This window comes from Ciona robusta, chromosome 3 (genome assembly GCF_009617815.1).
Source record: "Ciona robusta chromosome 3, ASM961781v2".
Classification (NCBI taxonomy): Eukaryota; Metazoa; Chordata; class Ascidiacea; order Phlebobranchia; family Cionidae; genus Ciona; species Ciona robusta.
Window position 1 is genome coordinate 9,167,162 of NC_143237.1, and position 16,549 is coordinate 9,183,710.

The 16,549-nt window shown below is 36.4% G+C and overlaps 3 protein-coding genes across 4 annotated transcripts; 2 read left to right on the plus strand and 1 right to left on the minus strand.

The window, feature by feature from the left end:
* Positions 1–1,286: 1,286 nt before the first annotated feature.
* On the plus strand, positions 1,287–3,149 carry LOC149739028 (cytoglobin-1-like). The gene is made up of 4 exons (XM_089874677.1): positions 1,287–1,490; positions 1,748–1,864; positions 2,371–2,491; positions 2,757–3,149. The coding sequence occupies exons 1-4, from the start codon at positions 1,393–1,395 to the stop codon at positions 2,880–2,882; spliced, it is 462 nt and encodes a 153-aa protein (XP_089730803.1). The 5' UTR covers positions 1,287–1,392; the 3' UTR covers positions 2,883–3,149.
* Positions 3,150–4,185: 1,036 nt separating this feature from the next.
* LOC149739029 (prostaglandin G/H synthase 2-like) lies at positions 4,186–10,611 on the minus strand. Of its 2 annotated transcripts, XM_089874663.1 has the most exons (13): positions 10,269–10,611; positions 9,894–9,938; positions 9,550–9,666; positions 9,144–9,287; positions 8,737–8,880; positions 8,392–8,570; positions 7,736–7,974; positions 7,397–7,488; positions 6,662–6,948; positions 6,106–6,253; positions 5,437–5,586; positions 5,106–5,203; positions 4,186–4,819 (listed from the first exon to the last, which is right to left on the minus strand). In XM_089874663.1, the coding sequence occupies exons 1-13, from the start codon at positions 10,420–10,422 to the stop codon at positions 4,610–4,612; spliced, it is 2,007 nt and encodes a 668-aa protein (XP_089730789.1). In that variant the 5' UTR covers positions 10,423–10,611; the 3' UTR covers positions 4,186–4,609. The 2 variants fall into 2 exon arrangements, with proteins under 2 accessions (XP_089730789.1, XP_089730790.1); XM_089874664.1 differs by lacking the exon at positions 9,894–9,938 and having other exon boundaries at positions 10,269–10,607.
* A 4,101-nt stretch (positions 10,612–14,712) lies between these two features.
* Positions 14,713–16,421, plus strand: LOC149739030 (putative thioredoxin-2). The gene is made up of 4 exons (XM_089874676.1): positions 14,713–14,917; positions 15,161–15,335; positions 15,508–15,631; positions 16,222–16,421. The coding sequence occupies exons 1-4, from the start codon at positions 14,809–14,811 to the stop codon at positions 16,339–16,341; spliced, it is 528 nt and encodes a 175-aa protein (XP_089730802.1). The 5' UTR covers positions 14,713–14,808; the 3' UTR covers positions 16,342–16,421.
* Positions 16,422–16,549: the final 128 nt, after the last annotated feature.

Sequence of the window (16,549 nt, forward strand, 5' to 3'; positions counted from 1 at the left end):
TTTAATTTTTTTATTTTGCAAAGTACCGGTTTTTTATTCTACCACGTGGACAAGATCCTACACTTTATACAGCGTGGCATGTCATGGGATCCGAGATTTGGTAAACAGTTGTTGCATTACTCACTTTACTCACTTTAAAAGAGCTGTTACAAGGTAAATGGGTTTAGACTAGAGTTGTTCCATTACTCCGAAGCCCAGAGTGCTACAACTCATTAGTAACCACTTGGTTGGAGCAATGAAAATTAAAGTGTCTTACTCCTAGGCATAATACGCCGTAAATGGTTCTATGTCGAGCATCGAACCCGGTATCCTTGGTTTAGAATGCAACCACGGAGCCACTGCTCCGGACATAGTATAGTCAATATAGTGCATGCAGAGGTCGTATGTCTGCTGTTGAAGCGCTACGAATCACGTCATTATATCAACGTGTCAACTACAGAAAACTAACATTTGTTTTTGACGTGCTGCTGTCTGGAACGTATAATATGGATTTTTATTCCTCTTTTGGATAGGAATGAAGATCAAATTTATTAAAATAGTATAGTGTAAGGAATTAGCCGCAAAATGACAGTCGTTTGGTACACGCTATTGGTAAACCCTATACGAAAGTAAAACCTGCGGGTTGCTTAACCCAAGTTAAGGTTTTTGTTATAATTAGGTAAAAAATAAAAGTGTGCGTAAGAAAACATTTTATCAGCTTTTTCTTGGGTTTGCCAGGAAACTGATATATAGTAGGTGGGGGAAGATGGGACACCTTTAGCACATAATATCCAGAAATCTTAAACGTGTTTTAAACAATTAACAACGGTATATAGGAGTCGTAAGAATACGGTTTTATAATTCTTTAAATGTTCTTTGGTTACTACTAAATGTGACGAGAAAATAGAGTTAAAAAGTGTCCCATCTTCCCCCATTCTACTGTATTATGTTAATTGGCTTTCGTTGTTTTTACACATTGCTGAGATAATTTATCGGTATATTTACGAAAATCGTAATTGGGTTAAGAAGTATAGGCCTGTGGTGGCAGCTAAACGCTCTGGTGGTTGGTCAGCTTAATTTAGTTATGCCTTGTTTAAAATCTTGTTAGAGTGCGTGTACTGGATCTTGTAGGTTGCATTTTGCTTTAACAAGGTAAAGGTAGTTATATCACGTTTTCTGTTGTCTGTGACCGTTTGCCCTTAGATTCATTAATCGTGGTAGGCTATTCAGAAAGCAGACAAAAAGTTTACGTGGCACGAACAACTTCACGTTTGTTTCAGAAGTGTCGACAGCAAAAGAAGTCCCTTAAGTTTGCAGTGATAGGTGTTTCTTTCATTTCAGGCTGTGTATTAAGATAGTTATATAACCCTTTAGTTTTTAAAGCTACTACTTGGAAGTACAGTGTCGGTTGCAATGTCTTTGACGAGCGAACAAGTTGTATTATTACGAAGTTCTTGGCAAACAATTGGAAAATTAGGGATGAGTAACGTTGGACTTGCTGTATTACACAGGTATTTTCATTACTTATTTAACTCTCTGCGGTGGTACAATTTATAGGTTTTTAACTAGGCTGCCCTATTTTTTTTGTGATGACTCATGTACCCCAGGGCTTTTTTATTCAAAATCTTGGCGAAAGTACAAAACAGATTTAGCTTTTGTAAACAAAAAAAATCAGATAAATTTCGAAATAGAATTTCGCCCAAGATACATTATAATCTTCATATAACATTGGTAAATATTGGTGTTATAATAAAACTTTTTGTTTTAGGTTGTTCAATGATGTCCCCGAAACTCTTCCATTTTTTCATTCTGTGCTTTCGCCTACACAGCAAACTGAAATCGAAGTTTTGAAATCAAATGCCAAAGTCGTGAGGCATGCGTCCAGGTATTATAGAATAATATACCCCATTGCTCAGTGTTGTGCATTTGCTGTTTTGGTAACTTCAAAATTAGGCCTATAACGAGCGGGCGCTGGTCAATACCTTTAACCACAATATTAAACTACGTAGTTACAGTTACAATTTATTTATTACAATACTGTGGGGGGAGATGGGACACCTTTAGCACATAATATCCTCATCGTGTTTTAAACAATTAACAGCAGTCCATGGAAGTCGTGACGAAAAGGTGTCCCATCTTCACCACCTGACTATAGTTACTTGATATTTGCTATTTCTGAAAATAAACTGTACGTTGTAAATCATATACAAGCAATACAAATGAAGACAAAAAAAGTAAAAAACAAATTTGAAAATATAGCGTACAAAACAGCGTTCATTGGAAACGTAGAACCAGTTATATTTTTTTCAATAGTTACTTCATTTTCATTATTTTTGATCATTTTTGGCAACCCAAGAATTTTCCAAATGTCTTATTATTTTAAACCGACAGAGTTGGATTATCAATCGACAAAATAATCAATCTTCTGGATAACGGAGAAGAACTGGTGAAATATTTATTGTTTCTTGGCAAAGTACACGTGAAACGTTCTATTCCAAGAAAATATTTCTCGGTAAAAGTTTTTGAGTTTTCCTAAAATAATGTGTATCAGTATTGTACGGTAAGATGGGATGTCGTTTATAAGCAAATATAAAGCCCATATCTCCTCATTGTGTTTTAAACAATTAACAATAACGTTCTTTTAGTTGTCTTTATAATTCTGTAAAACTCTTTGTTTACTACTAAATGTGACGTACAATAAAAGCATGTCCTATCTTACCCCACCCCACTATATAGCATAAAACACGTATGAAGTTGATACGTTTATTTTATTACAGGCAATGGGACCTGTTTTGTTGAGTGTAATATCAGCAGTACTTGAAAAGGACCTCGATGCACCAGTAATGCAAGCTTGGGCTACGGCATACGGTGTGATAGAAAAGGGCATTATAGACGGAATGTGACTCCCTTTTCTCTTTTCACATCATTTCCGTATTTACCCTGTCTTTCATTGTCATCTCCCGTTTCCTGTACCGAACACCGGGAAAAAATATCAGACATCTTTTTCGTATATCGGTAAAAATATTTATGTTTATGTATATAAAACAAAAGAAAAGTGTTGATGTGTTACTCGCGAGAAAGGCCCAGAAGTGGCATCGTACTGTACGATTCGTACGCGTTTATCAAACATTTATATGAACTAAAACTCGCAATAAATAAAACACAAGAGATTTATCGTCGTTTTCGGCACATTGAAATTCAGGGCCAAACAATTCAAACCAAAAGTGTAGCAGCATTTGCTTATTCATTGCACAAACATTGTACAACTTCTGTGATATGTATTTTACACACAAGAGCTTGCTAATCAAATCGTTTTCAGCGAAGTTTTCTTTGCCATTGAGCGCATGCTTTCGTGTTGCGGGTTTGATTATCACTTGCCAATGACGTCGGCGCTTTTTAAGGCCTGCTGCTTAAGATTAAGCAACCAGTAGTCAAAATATTTAGTAAATGTTACATGTGGTTCCCGTTGTGCTGTGTACTCAATGGTTGTGATGTTTTTCAATTTGTTGCTAGCAAGTTAACATGTAAGTGTAGTGTCGTATTGTTTTGTATTATTTTGTTTTATATTACTTATACGGTGAGTGCATAATAATTTTAAAATTTGCCTGTTGGTTGTTAATACGCCATTTTAGTTATTCCCTGGTTAAAGCCTGTTGGGTATAGGCTGTACATTTGGCTTGTCATCTATAGGTCAAAGTAAGATTTGAAATGAGTTGGGATTGGTCGTTAATGCAATATACATAAACCAGCAACAGTTTCGATGATATTAATATATTTATGTTATAAAGTTGGTTGGGGGAAGATAGGACACCTTTAGCACATAATATCTAAATAACCTGATCGTGTTTTAAACAGTTAAAAAAATGACCTATAGGAGTACTGAAAATATATAGTTTAATAATTCTTTAAATGATTTTTGTTTACTACTAAAGGGAACGAGAAAATAGAGTTAAAAGGTGTCCCATATTCCCCAACCTACTGTATGTTATATAAAATCCACGGTTATGCATATACATGTATATGTACCAGTTTTGCATATACGTAGGCTTACCCATACACATATGTACCATTGTGTACCTTAAACGTAAAGTAACACGCTATAAAGAATTGGTGTATACTGCAGTGTATACATTGTTTTGATGCAATTTCTTTTAAACTGTGCGAATATTACGGATTCAAACTCTAGTCTAGGCAAAACTTACAATGTTGTTATATGTTGAAGTTACCAACGTTTTATTTCGTATTCTTCTGGTTAAGGGAACAAATGTTTCTATAATACAGGCAACGATAATACTCGGTAAAAAATCAAATGTAGCGCAAATATAATGAGCGACATAATAAATATATTTTGTTTTGATGTATAGTAGTGTAGGGTAAGATGGATACCGTCAAAGTCCATAGTATATACCATATTTCCTAATCCTGTTTTTAACAATTATTAACACTCTTAAAAGTCGTGAAGATTATATTATTCTGTAAATATCATATACTTACTACCAAATAGGACGACAAAAACGAATAAAAACCAAGACTATTTTACCCCAACCTATTAGCATAGGCTTTAGAAAAATATTCCAGACTCTCTGGAGTATCATAATATTCAGACTGGTAAATATCGGCAGAGCTTCGGTTATAATTCCTTATCGGGTATTGAGTTAGGTTTCGCGTCCTGTGTCCACATGTATTTGTTGGCATCTGCGTTTCTTGCGCGCTCGATTAGAATCGCAGAAGTTCTGTCATTTTCGACGTCTTGTTTGTCGCTCGGTAACCGGTAGGTGGCGCCATCTGGTACGGTAAACGAAGCGTGTGGACACCCCTCCACAGTACGACAAATCAAACTCTGACGAAAACATAATAATTTTTGATTTTTATCAAATTTTTAGGCTAAATTATTTTAACGCTTTAATTATTGTTTGTGTAATGGGAAAAGTTTCTTTTTCTTAGTTGATTATAATTTACCCTCGCTACGGTATATAATGTGTTTTTTCATGAGAATGAGTAATTTTGGTTTAGTTTTATATTGACCGCCTTAAGTTGACGGGTAAAAACCTGTAACATCTGTAGTAAAATATATTTTTTGATGAACAAAACTTGGATAAAACAAGATTCATTAATTCACACTATACCTGTAGATTAGTGTTCTTGATAACATCCATTATCTTCTGTCCACCAAATGTACTTGGCTTCCACCAGTCCTTATGGTTGATTGGGTTCGAATATAAACCTGTTTATCATTGTTTATCAGCATTGCATATCTTATTGAATGAATTTAAGTTGCTTTATCTTCGCGTGGCCGGAAAACGACGTTCGTTGTACCACGGGTGTTCATACACGCGAGGATAAATCAAAGTTACATTAATTTAAAAATACTGCTTCAAACTAAATGTGAAAGTGGTATAACTAAATATGTATAAGTGGTAACGTCAAAAAAACAAAAAAGATTAAAATTTATCAAACCTTTCAGAGAATACGGCGATCCCATTTCAGTGAGTGTTTCACCAAACAGCTGAGGACTTCTTCTTTTTTCCAACATGATCCCAATATAATACTCCACAGCGTCAATATCTCCGTATAATTTTTGAAGTTCTGCTGCCATTTCTTCTTCACCTGATGAGTAAGTCATGTTGTTTCAAAATCATGTTTTCAATATTTTTTACAATACATTGATGACATATTATGTGAATCATCGAAGTTCAGATGACATTTACTGATATAATTTACCTCGTTTGCCAGGACAACCCAAAAAAACAAAAACGGGTGTCATATTAACATAACACAGTTTTTTTATTTATCTCTTCGAAAACTGTAACGATTGCACATTCTTTAAAGTTAAACAGGGAATCAACAGCAAAACGCTCACAATCGTTAAACACGCTGTAGATAAAAGGTATGGGAAAAGTGGCAGTTCAAAAATGGCGGCAAAACCAACAATTTGCGCTATGCATATTCCGTGCTGCTGGCTTCGCATAACACACCATAGCATACAAGCTTACAAGTAAATTAAAAAGTTATAGTTTTGGGATGATCCATTTTGAGGGTTTGTTTTAACCGTATGGTATCAGGCAGTAATGTCACATCTAAAGTCTTAAGGACACATATACCCTCGACCACAATAATTACACATACCAGTAAGTTCCTGAAACGTTGTGTATTTTTTCATTTCGAATTTCTCTTTGTAAGCATTAAAAGATTGCATGCGCAAGTCACGACCGTTCTTGATCGCCAGACCTGCTACATGCAGCGTGGCAGCTCCTTGAGTTTTGCCGCCAGCAACCTAATATGAATATTTTTAACTTTAGCTCCTCTGATAGCGTTGTTTAACAATAATCAAAGCTCTTTTAGAGTCACTGGGTTACGGTTGAAATACTATAAAGAACAAGAAAAGCATGAAAACAAGTCCCATCTTACCCCAACCTATTACGTATTATAGTAGGGTGGGAGGAGATAGGACACCTTTTCATTCTATTTTCTCGTAATATTTGGCAGTAAAAAAAGAATAGTCAAAGAATTATAAAACTATGTCTTTTACGACACTCATAGACTATTGTTAATAGTTTAAAAACGATCAGGATATTTGGATATTGTGTGCTAAGATGTTTCATCCTCCCCAACCCTATATACTATATGTTTTTTATAACAAAATTGACGTAAAAGCTGCAACCATATTTTATAAATATTCCACCTGGCCAGCCCATTGGTTCGATAAATTTTCAATGGTTCGTTTTAAGCCTCCCTTCACTACTGGCTCTGGGTTAAAAAGAAGTCTTTTCATTGTATACGATTTTCCATTGAATTCTATTTGGTCCGGCATCAGGGCATGCCAGTGGTATAACAGCTGGAACTCGACGTGAATTTGGTTGTGAAACGAATGCGAACCACCTTGCACAAGTTCAGGGTCGTATAGTAGTTTGTAATGGAAACCACTGAGGTGCTGGACGTAATCTTCGATCACAACTTTGATCGTTTCACCTGAAGTAATTATGTTATAATAAATTAAAGCATATCATCATATTTTTCAAGTATAGTAGTAGGTTCGGGCAAGTTGTCTATTCCTTCTTTTTTTACCGTTAAATTTAGTTGTACCAAAGAAATATTCACAGAGTTAAGTGCCCTTATTTTACGGACCAAAAAATAGTATTGTTAAAAAAACACGATTCGGAAGTATGGGATATAGTAGGGTGGGGGAAGATGGGACACCTTTAGCACATAATATCAAAATATCCTGATCGTGTTTTAAACAATTAACAACGGTCTATTAGAGTCGTAAGGATGTAGTTTCATAATTATTTGAATGTTCTTTGTTTACTACTAAATGGGTCGAGAAAATCGAGTTAAAAGGTGTCCCATCTTCTTCCATACTACTGTATTATGTGCTAACGGTATCCACCTTACCCAACAATACTTTACGTTGTTATACCTGTTAACACCAAACGCGCAGTTTGGAAAATTCGTTCGTCATCCCATGCAGGATTCTCTTCTTTTATTAAATCACAAATTCGATTATGTTCCCTGGAATTAACAATGAATTGGAAACAATTAGATAGTCAATGTCAGCCCTTATATAAAATAATTGTCAGCCGTACCGAAAAAAGCAACCCCCCCAAAATATAAATACGTGGTAACGTTTTAGCTGGCACGAGGTGCAAGAAGCAAAACACCATTGTTTCAAACCACTCTCGTTTTCCTGACCCGCTTACATAAAGAAAGTTACACTCATCCATTTATATATTTGATATTTTAAAACACCGTTTCCTACCGTAACCAAATAGTTGACCATATCAGAAACGTTGGCATCAAACTGAACCCTTGGTGACCAAACACAAACTGGTATTCCTGGGGCAAGAGATTGATGTTCGACATATTAGCAGTTGTCTGGTTGCTCAATGGTGGAAATTCGTGGCCGTCCACAAGCGAAACTTTCAGTTTACCATTTACGTGACTTCTTAACTCGTGTTGTCGCTTCTCGCCATGCCCGTATATTTGGGAAAGATCAACCTGTGTTAAAATGTAATGAAAATTGCATGACTAAAATGTACTTATACATGCTATGCTCTAACCCAATGGCCCTTTTAAGTTGTACAAACTATAAATTGTCAGCCATACAGTAAAAAAACCTCTTCCAACGATGTTGTAACTAGTAAACAAAACGAGGTGTATGGAACAGAACACATGCGTTATAACGACTGTCGTTGCCCCGCCATGCACACAAGGATAAAAACCAAGGTATATTCATTTATTGTGACCACGGCCTACTAGAGATAGTAATATAGTAATTCTTTAGTATACCGCGTTACGACTCTAGTAGGCTGTGTTACGTAGGCTATAGTGGGCCGTGTCTATAGTAGGCCATGTTACAACTGATTGTATTGTAAACCTATAGTCTGTCATATTGTATAATAAAAGTGCTCCTACCAGTTGGTCTCCCCATTGGTATGGCATTCCTTTCATCGGGTCAGTCTTGAAAAACATGTGAGTGAAATGTTGCGCGAAGAAAGGGAAAAGGACACTTGTTCTTTGTGGGCAAGGCTGGAATGTCCTTCGTTTAAAAAACTTTTCCAAAAGAACAGAAATTTCAGGCAGTTCCGGTTTTCCTGTGGAATTGTATTTAATCAAATATACATTATAACTTGCGTACGATATTTATTACAAACAGAACACCCTTCTTTTTAAAACGGTCTTATAGTCCGCCGCGCGATGACAAATAAATTATATTTATTTATATATTTATTTATTCAGTCAATTCGATTTTTGTTATACCTTTTACACCCATGGGCGTAGGGCAGTTGGTGGGAACAGGGGGCAAAGTTCGTACGTACATCGTATCGTTAATGTAAGCCGACCATGAAGGGTACGAACTCAGACCACGGTACGGAGATGGTTCCGTCACAGAACTTACTCTCACTGTAAAAAAAATAGAGAAACAGTAATAAATATTAAATACATGGGAAACTATTTGTATCTGCACGAAGAAATCTTGGACAAAATAGTATCTTGGGGTAATGTAAATACCGTTAGCACATAATATCCCATATTCCCTAATCGTGTTTTTAACAATGAAACGTTTTTAAAGTCGTGTGGGTGCGACTAATTTATTTTGTAATATTTTTTTTACCTAATATGAAACGATAGAAGAAAATCAAAATATCTAGCAAAAATATACTTACTGGCCAAAACGGCTTTCATTAGGGTTTTCCGTAACCATGAAACGTTGTTAACGATGGTCCAAACCCATTTAAAATGTGTTAGAATGTAATGAGTTGTGGATTTTGAAGGTTTGATCCATTTTTTAATTCTTGTTGATAAGTAGGCTGCGAAGATGTTTATTTATAGATGAGTTTTTGAAGCGACTAGTTTGGCTTCTCTATAGTTTAAAAATTAAAGGGGGTTTAGCATCAGCCACGCTTTTATTTGACACTCAAGTATAGTTTTTACTCATATAGCGTGTATAATTTATAGGTCGAATTAATGTTATGAAACGATTCGATTAAAGCCTTTTTACAGTGTGAAAGGTGTTAATAAAATCAATCGAACATTGCTTTGCCTTCTATTCGACAGAAGTAATATACTTACGATGTTGGCATTCGTCGCCATAGTAACCTGTACCGGTGCAATCACATTGGTAACTAATCATGTCGGGTGAAGTACATACTGACTGGTGTTGGCATGGAAACGAACAACACGGATCGTCTGTAAAGAACATGCTGATAGTAAATTAAAGAATGAAGGAATGTATAACTGCTGTATCTTTGTGAGGCGTGGCAATGATATACACCCGCATAAACATTTTACCATGCAAAAAGGGTATAAGTTTGTTCATGTTGCAAAATACAAATTTATGTGATAATTTGATTCGGTAAACAAATGAATTATTAAGCTATTTTAGTCTCGTATGCTTTTAATATGATTTTAAATACTGGATAGACAAACAGCTGGGTTTAACTTCTCCGCTTCGTTGACGACTAAAAGTAATAGAATGATTGAATGGTGATGTCCAACTGATGGTCAAAGTAGTACAGACTATAATTGATTGCTGGAATTAAATGTGCTAAAATATGTTAAAGTAGGATGGAGGAAGATGAAACACCTTTAGCACATAGTATTCAAACATTTTGATCGTGTTTTAAACTGTAAAAACGGTTTACGAGACCAAAAAATATAATGAAAAGGTGTCCCACATTCCCCGCACTACTTTATATGACATCATCCTAAAAATGTGATTTCTTTCTGAATATGATTTATACGGGTTTATTGTTAGATGATTCATTGCTAATAAACATTTGAGTACTCACAGTGAACATCCGTATTGGTTGACGCATCATTTGACAACAACAGAAATGTCAGCACGCCCAAAAACGTGACTGCAGCTACCATCTTGAAAATGCTAAATCCAACAATTCTTTTTAAACTTGAACTTAAAGCTAGATTCGGGTAGTAAGCCGGCATTTAGACTTGCAGTAGTAGTACTTTTAAAGCAGAACAAACTGCGTTTTATAGTTGACTGACTAGTTTCGCTTTTTTTCCGCACAATACAAAGGAAATACAAAAATACGCCATTTCCGCGCACAAATGTTCAATTTCAAGCTTCTTTTGTAAAGCGGCATCAATCATTGTTCTACAAAATAAGCGCTAAGTAGAATATTTACGTCACGTTTGGCAATTGTAGATGCGTGCTTACGTCGTACGATTTCCGTGCCGAAAATAAGTTACGTCGCTTACGTGCAGGTCAAGGTGCACGAAGGCGCAATACGACCACAACTAAAGACCTTGCGCGAAATTGAACGCTACCAGGTGCGTAGACGTGTTCGTTTACATCGAACTAACCAAACAAAGAATTTGTCAAAGTGCTAACCAAACAGAAATAAGCTGCTTACGACGAAACCGGCTCTGCACTGAATGCGTGTACAGTATTATCTTTAACGAATGGACACAAAAGTGGAAATCGTATTTCTGTTCAAATTGACACAAAAGTGAAAATCGTATTTCTGTTCAACATTTTTCCTTGACAGTCATTTGTCACCTTCTTATTTATCACCAACAATCACGACTTTCCGCATTACTCGATAGAAATATTGACTGTTCCTTCGATCCGCAAAACGGTATAGGTCATGCAACAACATACGATACTTTAAATAACGATTTTGCATTCCCAAGCCAACAGCAGAGTAAAAGGTAACTTTACTTGACTAATGGTCCATTTCTGTGACACAAAGATCTGTCAACAATGTTAAAGCTCTCTACATATGCAGCCCCAATAAGGTTCTTCAATTTATCTTTGTATGTCTCACCGTCACATCACAACATTTTTCTGGGGCAGTGAGTCACTTTATTTGATGGAGCATACCAGCCCGAGCTAAAGCAAAAAGCGAGGAAAACACGTTTACCTGGCCATTAACGTACATTTGTCTTTCGTCGCGAGCCGCTCGTATTAAAATTTTTCTTCGCTGACCGTAACAATTATAGACCTTTATTTATATCAACACATTCGTGGCTACGTGCCTGGTGGTCCACTGTTATGATATAACGTTTTTATACGTCTACTTAAATAACCATTTCGAAAAACAAAAAACCTACGACCTCTGAATAATCCGAAACTTAATCATCACCTACAAATGAACATACGTCGTAACTCATAAGCGGACATTGTACGAATCAGTATAAGAATCAGAACGCGCAATATATTGATGTTGCTGCGTCACTCGACGATAAAACAGTGTTCATTCATTCAACCTTGTGTGTAGCTTTATAAACTGATTATAAAAAACCATGGTCCCCGTTTATCATTATATACCCTTGCTCATAGTAATTGTTTTTTCCGACAAATGATATTTATAAACCATATACATCATCGATGATTGAATGGTCGGATCCGGTCATTGCCAATTCCTATGATACAAAGCCAACGAAACCAGTACGGGATGCTGCACCCTCGTCTAAGCCTATTGACGCGAACTAACTGTGGATGGAGACAATACCAACGAATTATACAATAAGACAAAGATTTCCCTCTACGTGCAGTGACTTATTTGATGATTTAATTTTAAAGCGAAAACAGTAAAAATATACTCACGTAGGCTATCCGACAATAAAGAATATAACTGTCGGTCACGTTACAATTGTCAGGACGTAACGTAATTTTCGTGGTAAATATACCAGGGTGGGAGATGGGACGTGTTTTCACTCTTGGTAATAAACTTACCAAATATACCAGGGTGGGGTAAGATGGGACATGTTTTTACTCTTGGTAGTAAACAAAGACTATTTGTAGCGGCCCGTCGTAGTACTACGCTCACTTTCCCATAACACGGCGGATGCAACCTACCGTTAACCTAGATAACCAAGACTATATAGGAAGCAGTGCAGGCGTAGAAGCATATATGCTTCCGCCCTTGGCTTTTGTTGAAAATGCTGCCCTAAGTAGACTGCAGCAAATTTTGAAAAAGTTTCGCGTCTCAGGAGTTCTATATTGTTTGAGACAGCAGAAGCCTCACTGTCTCAGCGTTAAGCCCAAAAATAAAAGATAAAAAATGGACAACAAATGTATTGGGCAGTAAAAAGATCAATAGCCGCCTCAAAATTGAACTTTTCGAGTTTTTGCCGGAACAAAATCAACGATAATATCTTCAAAATTAAGTTTTTGAACGAAGTCTCTTTCTATAGAAGGAAACGATAGATCTGAAAGCTGATCATCATTTATGATAGAACGTAAATATGACTTTATCATTTTAAGCTTTGAGAAACTCCTCTCACAGCTCGCAATTGAAGATCAAACTTTCGAACCAGCAGTTTACAGGACTGGAATGAGCTCGTGATTAGCCACCTCTCCGGGCCCCTTCAGTCCCCGGGTACAATGTTCCCATGCTCATAGGGCCAAACGTAAGAGACTCGCTAAAACTTTTTTCCGTGCCATCGTTAAAGGGGCATACCAGCGAAAAATCAAATTTGTGTATTGATAGATATGCTCAACTGTGATATAAAAGTACCAATAAAGTTTCAAAATACGAAACAGCTTTTGAAAAAAATAAGTTTCAAAACCGCAAATTGATTTTTTCTGATGGGAAATCACATGCATTGTCGAAACAGCCGAATGTTTTTACTCTAGCGGTTTTTTTTCACGCACTTTTTTAAAAGCTGTATTATTATTTTTAAAAACTTTGATGGTAGCTTTAGGTCACATTTGGGAATCTCTATCCGTATACAAATTTTCATTTTTCGTTGGTATGCCCCTTTAAGAGTCAATAAGAGCCCCGGTCGCCAAGAGTCTTCTAAGTAACCGGAAGAATCTTTCCCAACGACACACCGGTAGTCTACCTCAAATCCTTAATAAACACCCAGCTAAAATTATGATGCTGAGAGAGAAAACCTATTCTGCCCTAACTAAACTGATTCTGTAAAGCCAGCCAATTCTCAACACTACGTCGGCCTTCCCCATCTAACTACGCCAAAACAATAAAATACACCAGTATCTTAGCTTTACTGCACACGAGGCCTGACTACAGAAACTACTGTCGGAGAAAATGAATCGTGATTATAACAACAGATTTATGACGTAATATATGTTACTAAGAATTTAACAACAGACGTAGTACATACAGCTATCCAACTTCACGCAAGAAGCAACTCGAGCTTTTTTAGCTGTTGTTTTTTTAGCTTTATTTTTTGTGTGCTAACTGTCTCTGTAAATCATTTTCTTGTTTATCTTTTTTTAATTATTTTTTCTCTACTTCATTTCTCGTGCTGTGTGCCTCATTTTGCCTCCCTTGCAGCCTGCCGTCCCTGGCGCAGAGCCAGAATCGCCAAGTGGTTGCTACGCCATTACTATAGGAAGTATAGCTTTGGACACCCGCAAGTGCACGAAGTCAACTGCAGCTCATCTCCAGTCAGCTCACGAACTATATACATATAAACCAACATCCGGTGTCCAAAAGTGTTGAACTCGACGTGATCAAAAAAAGAGAAAAAGAATGTATCAACCAAAGCAAGCAATTAAGAAGAAACGAGACCTGCATTGGACGGAAATCGCGCTCATACTTATACAAAGGTGACACTGCATCGAGCGACCTTCGCCATCGCCCCTGAAGATTCTTCACCGGAGAGCACCGTTTGAACCAACAATTTTTTTTCTTTGCTTTATGGTTAACAACATCTTTTTTTTGTTTTCTCATATATATCTTTTGTGAAATTATTTACGCCCCGACTTTTGTGGGTCCGCTGTCCGGCGCCATGGCTCAGTGGGCGCCTGCATCGGAACCGAAGTTTCCCCGGTTCGATGCTCGACGGCGGTACCAACACTGATCGGCGTATGTGTCCTTGGGCAGCAAGATACTTAACGGATATTGCTCCAACCCAGCGGTCACTAATGGGTTTTAATTATCCAAATTATAAGCAATATCAAAGCGGAAATCATACACAAAAAGCTGAAAGTGTGGTGACTTGTAAGCCGACGAGCATAAAGGGATTGTGCGAAAATGCGTGTCTGACTGCGATGCGGTGTCACAAAGTTGATGTCAAAGAGTCGATGACATGAGTTGCAGACTTGGTCCAAGATGCTATTATTAATTAATTTTAAAACGACAGTGAATATATTTTGTACGTGTAAAAGTAACCGCGTGCTCTATTGTGTTTTAATACCATTTCTCCAATCATGAGACAGCGTTCTTGTATAGTTTTGACGTATTTATCAGCCGATTTAAATATCGGCCTTGGGGAAATCCCACTTTACAAAAAACTCTTTTAATTAAATTGAGCATTGGAGTTTTGCTTATATTTTCCTTTATCGGTGCTTTACGAAATAAATAACGGTTTTATTTTGATGCAGCTTTTATCATAAACATGTTGTCAAATTCGGTAAGACTTCAATTGGGAAAAAGACTTGTAAATTTTGCTACAAGGCAGGTCGTTTGCAAACATGCAATTTCGCAAAGATTCTTGTTCATGAACGGTGAATTAAGTGTTATGTTTATAACATTTTTAATTTATTCATTAAATAAACTTTTCATAGTTAGTTTTGTCTTAATACTCTATTGTATACGTAAATGAAATACTTCTGCAGGCCACATTATAGTATGTCGCATATGGCAATCATGCCACAGGTTTCCCACGGTCCCACCAGTCCACCATTACTTTATTTAAAGTTTGTTTGGTTTTTCTTTTATTTCTATTACTCTGAATTTACCTTTTGCAGTAAACAACACAAGCAGTTTGAGTTTGCAGCACAACTTTCACACTTCAACCACAAGGTTGCATCCAGGAGATCAGAAACTCGAAACTGCAACAAATTTCCACATTCAAGACGAAGATGATTTTAAAGCAAGAGTTTTGATGGCAAAGATTCCAATAATAGTGGATTTCCATGCAGAGTATGTTCGTTTCTGTAATTATTTAACAGTACTTGTCCAAAACCACAAACCACACTTTTTTAACAATACTTGTCATTGTAAAAGACCAGAAGAAAACACATTCAATTTTGTATGTATAATGTATCTAATTTATTCAACAACCTGTAAAGATAAAGCGTGGTTTGCATTCCAGGTGGTGTCAACCTTGTAAAACACTTGGTCCAAACTTGGAAAAGGAAGTTGATAAATATGGTGGTAAAGTGATGCTGGCTAAGGTTGATGTTGATGATGTAGGAGAAGTAGCTATGGAGTATGAGGTATCATGTCTTGTATAAATGTTAAATTAATGTAGCTTCTTAATTTACACCCATGCGGCAGCAATAACAGTTTATAACAACTGTGTTTGTTTAATACACCTCATGCCTGCTTACAGGTTACCACCTGTGTAACTTTGTTTGTGATTTTTTGTTAATGTTTGGTAGTTAATTTAGAAATATAACGGAACAGTTGGTTTGAGCAATTGCTGTTAAGTGTTTGTCCAAAAACACAAACGTCAAGCACCCACAGCAGCAGCATTAAGCCTCCCACCTACATTCTCTGAGCTGGAAGTGGGCAACGACACCAGACTTGTTATTTGTAATTTGGATTATTATGCATATCGTTGAATAGCAACTTCTTGTACACTGCTGCCATAACATTGTATAATAGAGTTACTGTAATAGAGTTGTGTCTGAAAACATCAGTAACTTATAAGTGGGTAAGAAGCATATGAAATCGGACAATACTTGTACTCTAAAGATTTAGAGCACCATATTTGCTATATATACATGATGGTACAAAAGTGTTCAAAATCGATGGTTTATCAAATATTATTTTCTACGTATTTTGAATGTTTGTTTTCATGCAGATAAGTGCAATACCAACGGTGATCCTGTTTAAAAATGGAAAACAAGTATCTGATTTTAAAGGAAATGTGGATGATGCCACACTTGCCGCCTTTGTTAAAAACTCTATAAAGGAACCTTAAACTTTTTTCCATGTGTAATGATAATATGCATTTTCTTACGTTTTATTGTGAAATAAATCAGAAGGCCCGACATAATACAAGGTGTATATGGGTTTGTTTGTTTGGCTAGTGTTGTTGTGGTGAGTTATTGCAGTTTCACAGTTCCTTATGTTAATTTAAGGTACTTTGCAGTTTGCACTTCAAGTCACAAAGATTTAATTATCTAATA

Coding starts and splice junctions, on each gene's coding strand:
- LOC149739028 (XM_089874677.1), top strand. CDS start 1,393: ATGTCTTTGACGAGCGAACAAGTTGTATTATTACGAAGTTCTTGGCAA. Junction 1,491..1,747: donor GGACTTGCTGTATTACACAG/GTATTTTCATTA, acceptor TTTTTGTTTTAG/GTTGTTCAATGATGTCCCCG. Junction 2,492..2,756: donor TTCCAAGAAAATATTTCTCG/GTAAAAGTTTTT, acceptor ATTTTATTACAG/GCAATGGGACCTGTTTTGTT.
- LOC149739029 (XM_089874663.1), bottom strand. CDS start 10,422: ATGCCGGCTTACTACCCGAATCTAGCTTTAAGTTCAAGTTTAAAAAGA. Junction 7,975..8,391: donor ACCAATGGGGAGACCAACTG/GTAGGAGCACTT, acceptor ATTTTAACACAG/GTTGATCTTTCCCAAATATA. Junction 7,489..7,735: donor TGGTCAACTATTTGGTTACG/GTAGGAAACGGT, acceptor TGTTAATTCCAG/GGAACATAATCGAATTTGTG.
- LOC149739030 (XM_089874676.1), top strand. CDS start 14,809: ATGTTGTCAAATTCGGTAAGACTTCAATTGGGAAAAAGACTTGTAAAT. Junction 14,918..15,160: donor AAGATTCTTGTTCATGAACG/GTGAATTAAGTG, acceptor TACCTTTTGCAG/TAAACAACACAAGCAGTTTG. Junction 15,336..15,507: donor ATAGTGGATTTCCATGCAGA/GTATGTTCGTTT, acceptor TTTGCATTCCAG/GTGGTGTCAACCTTGTAAAA.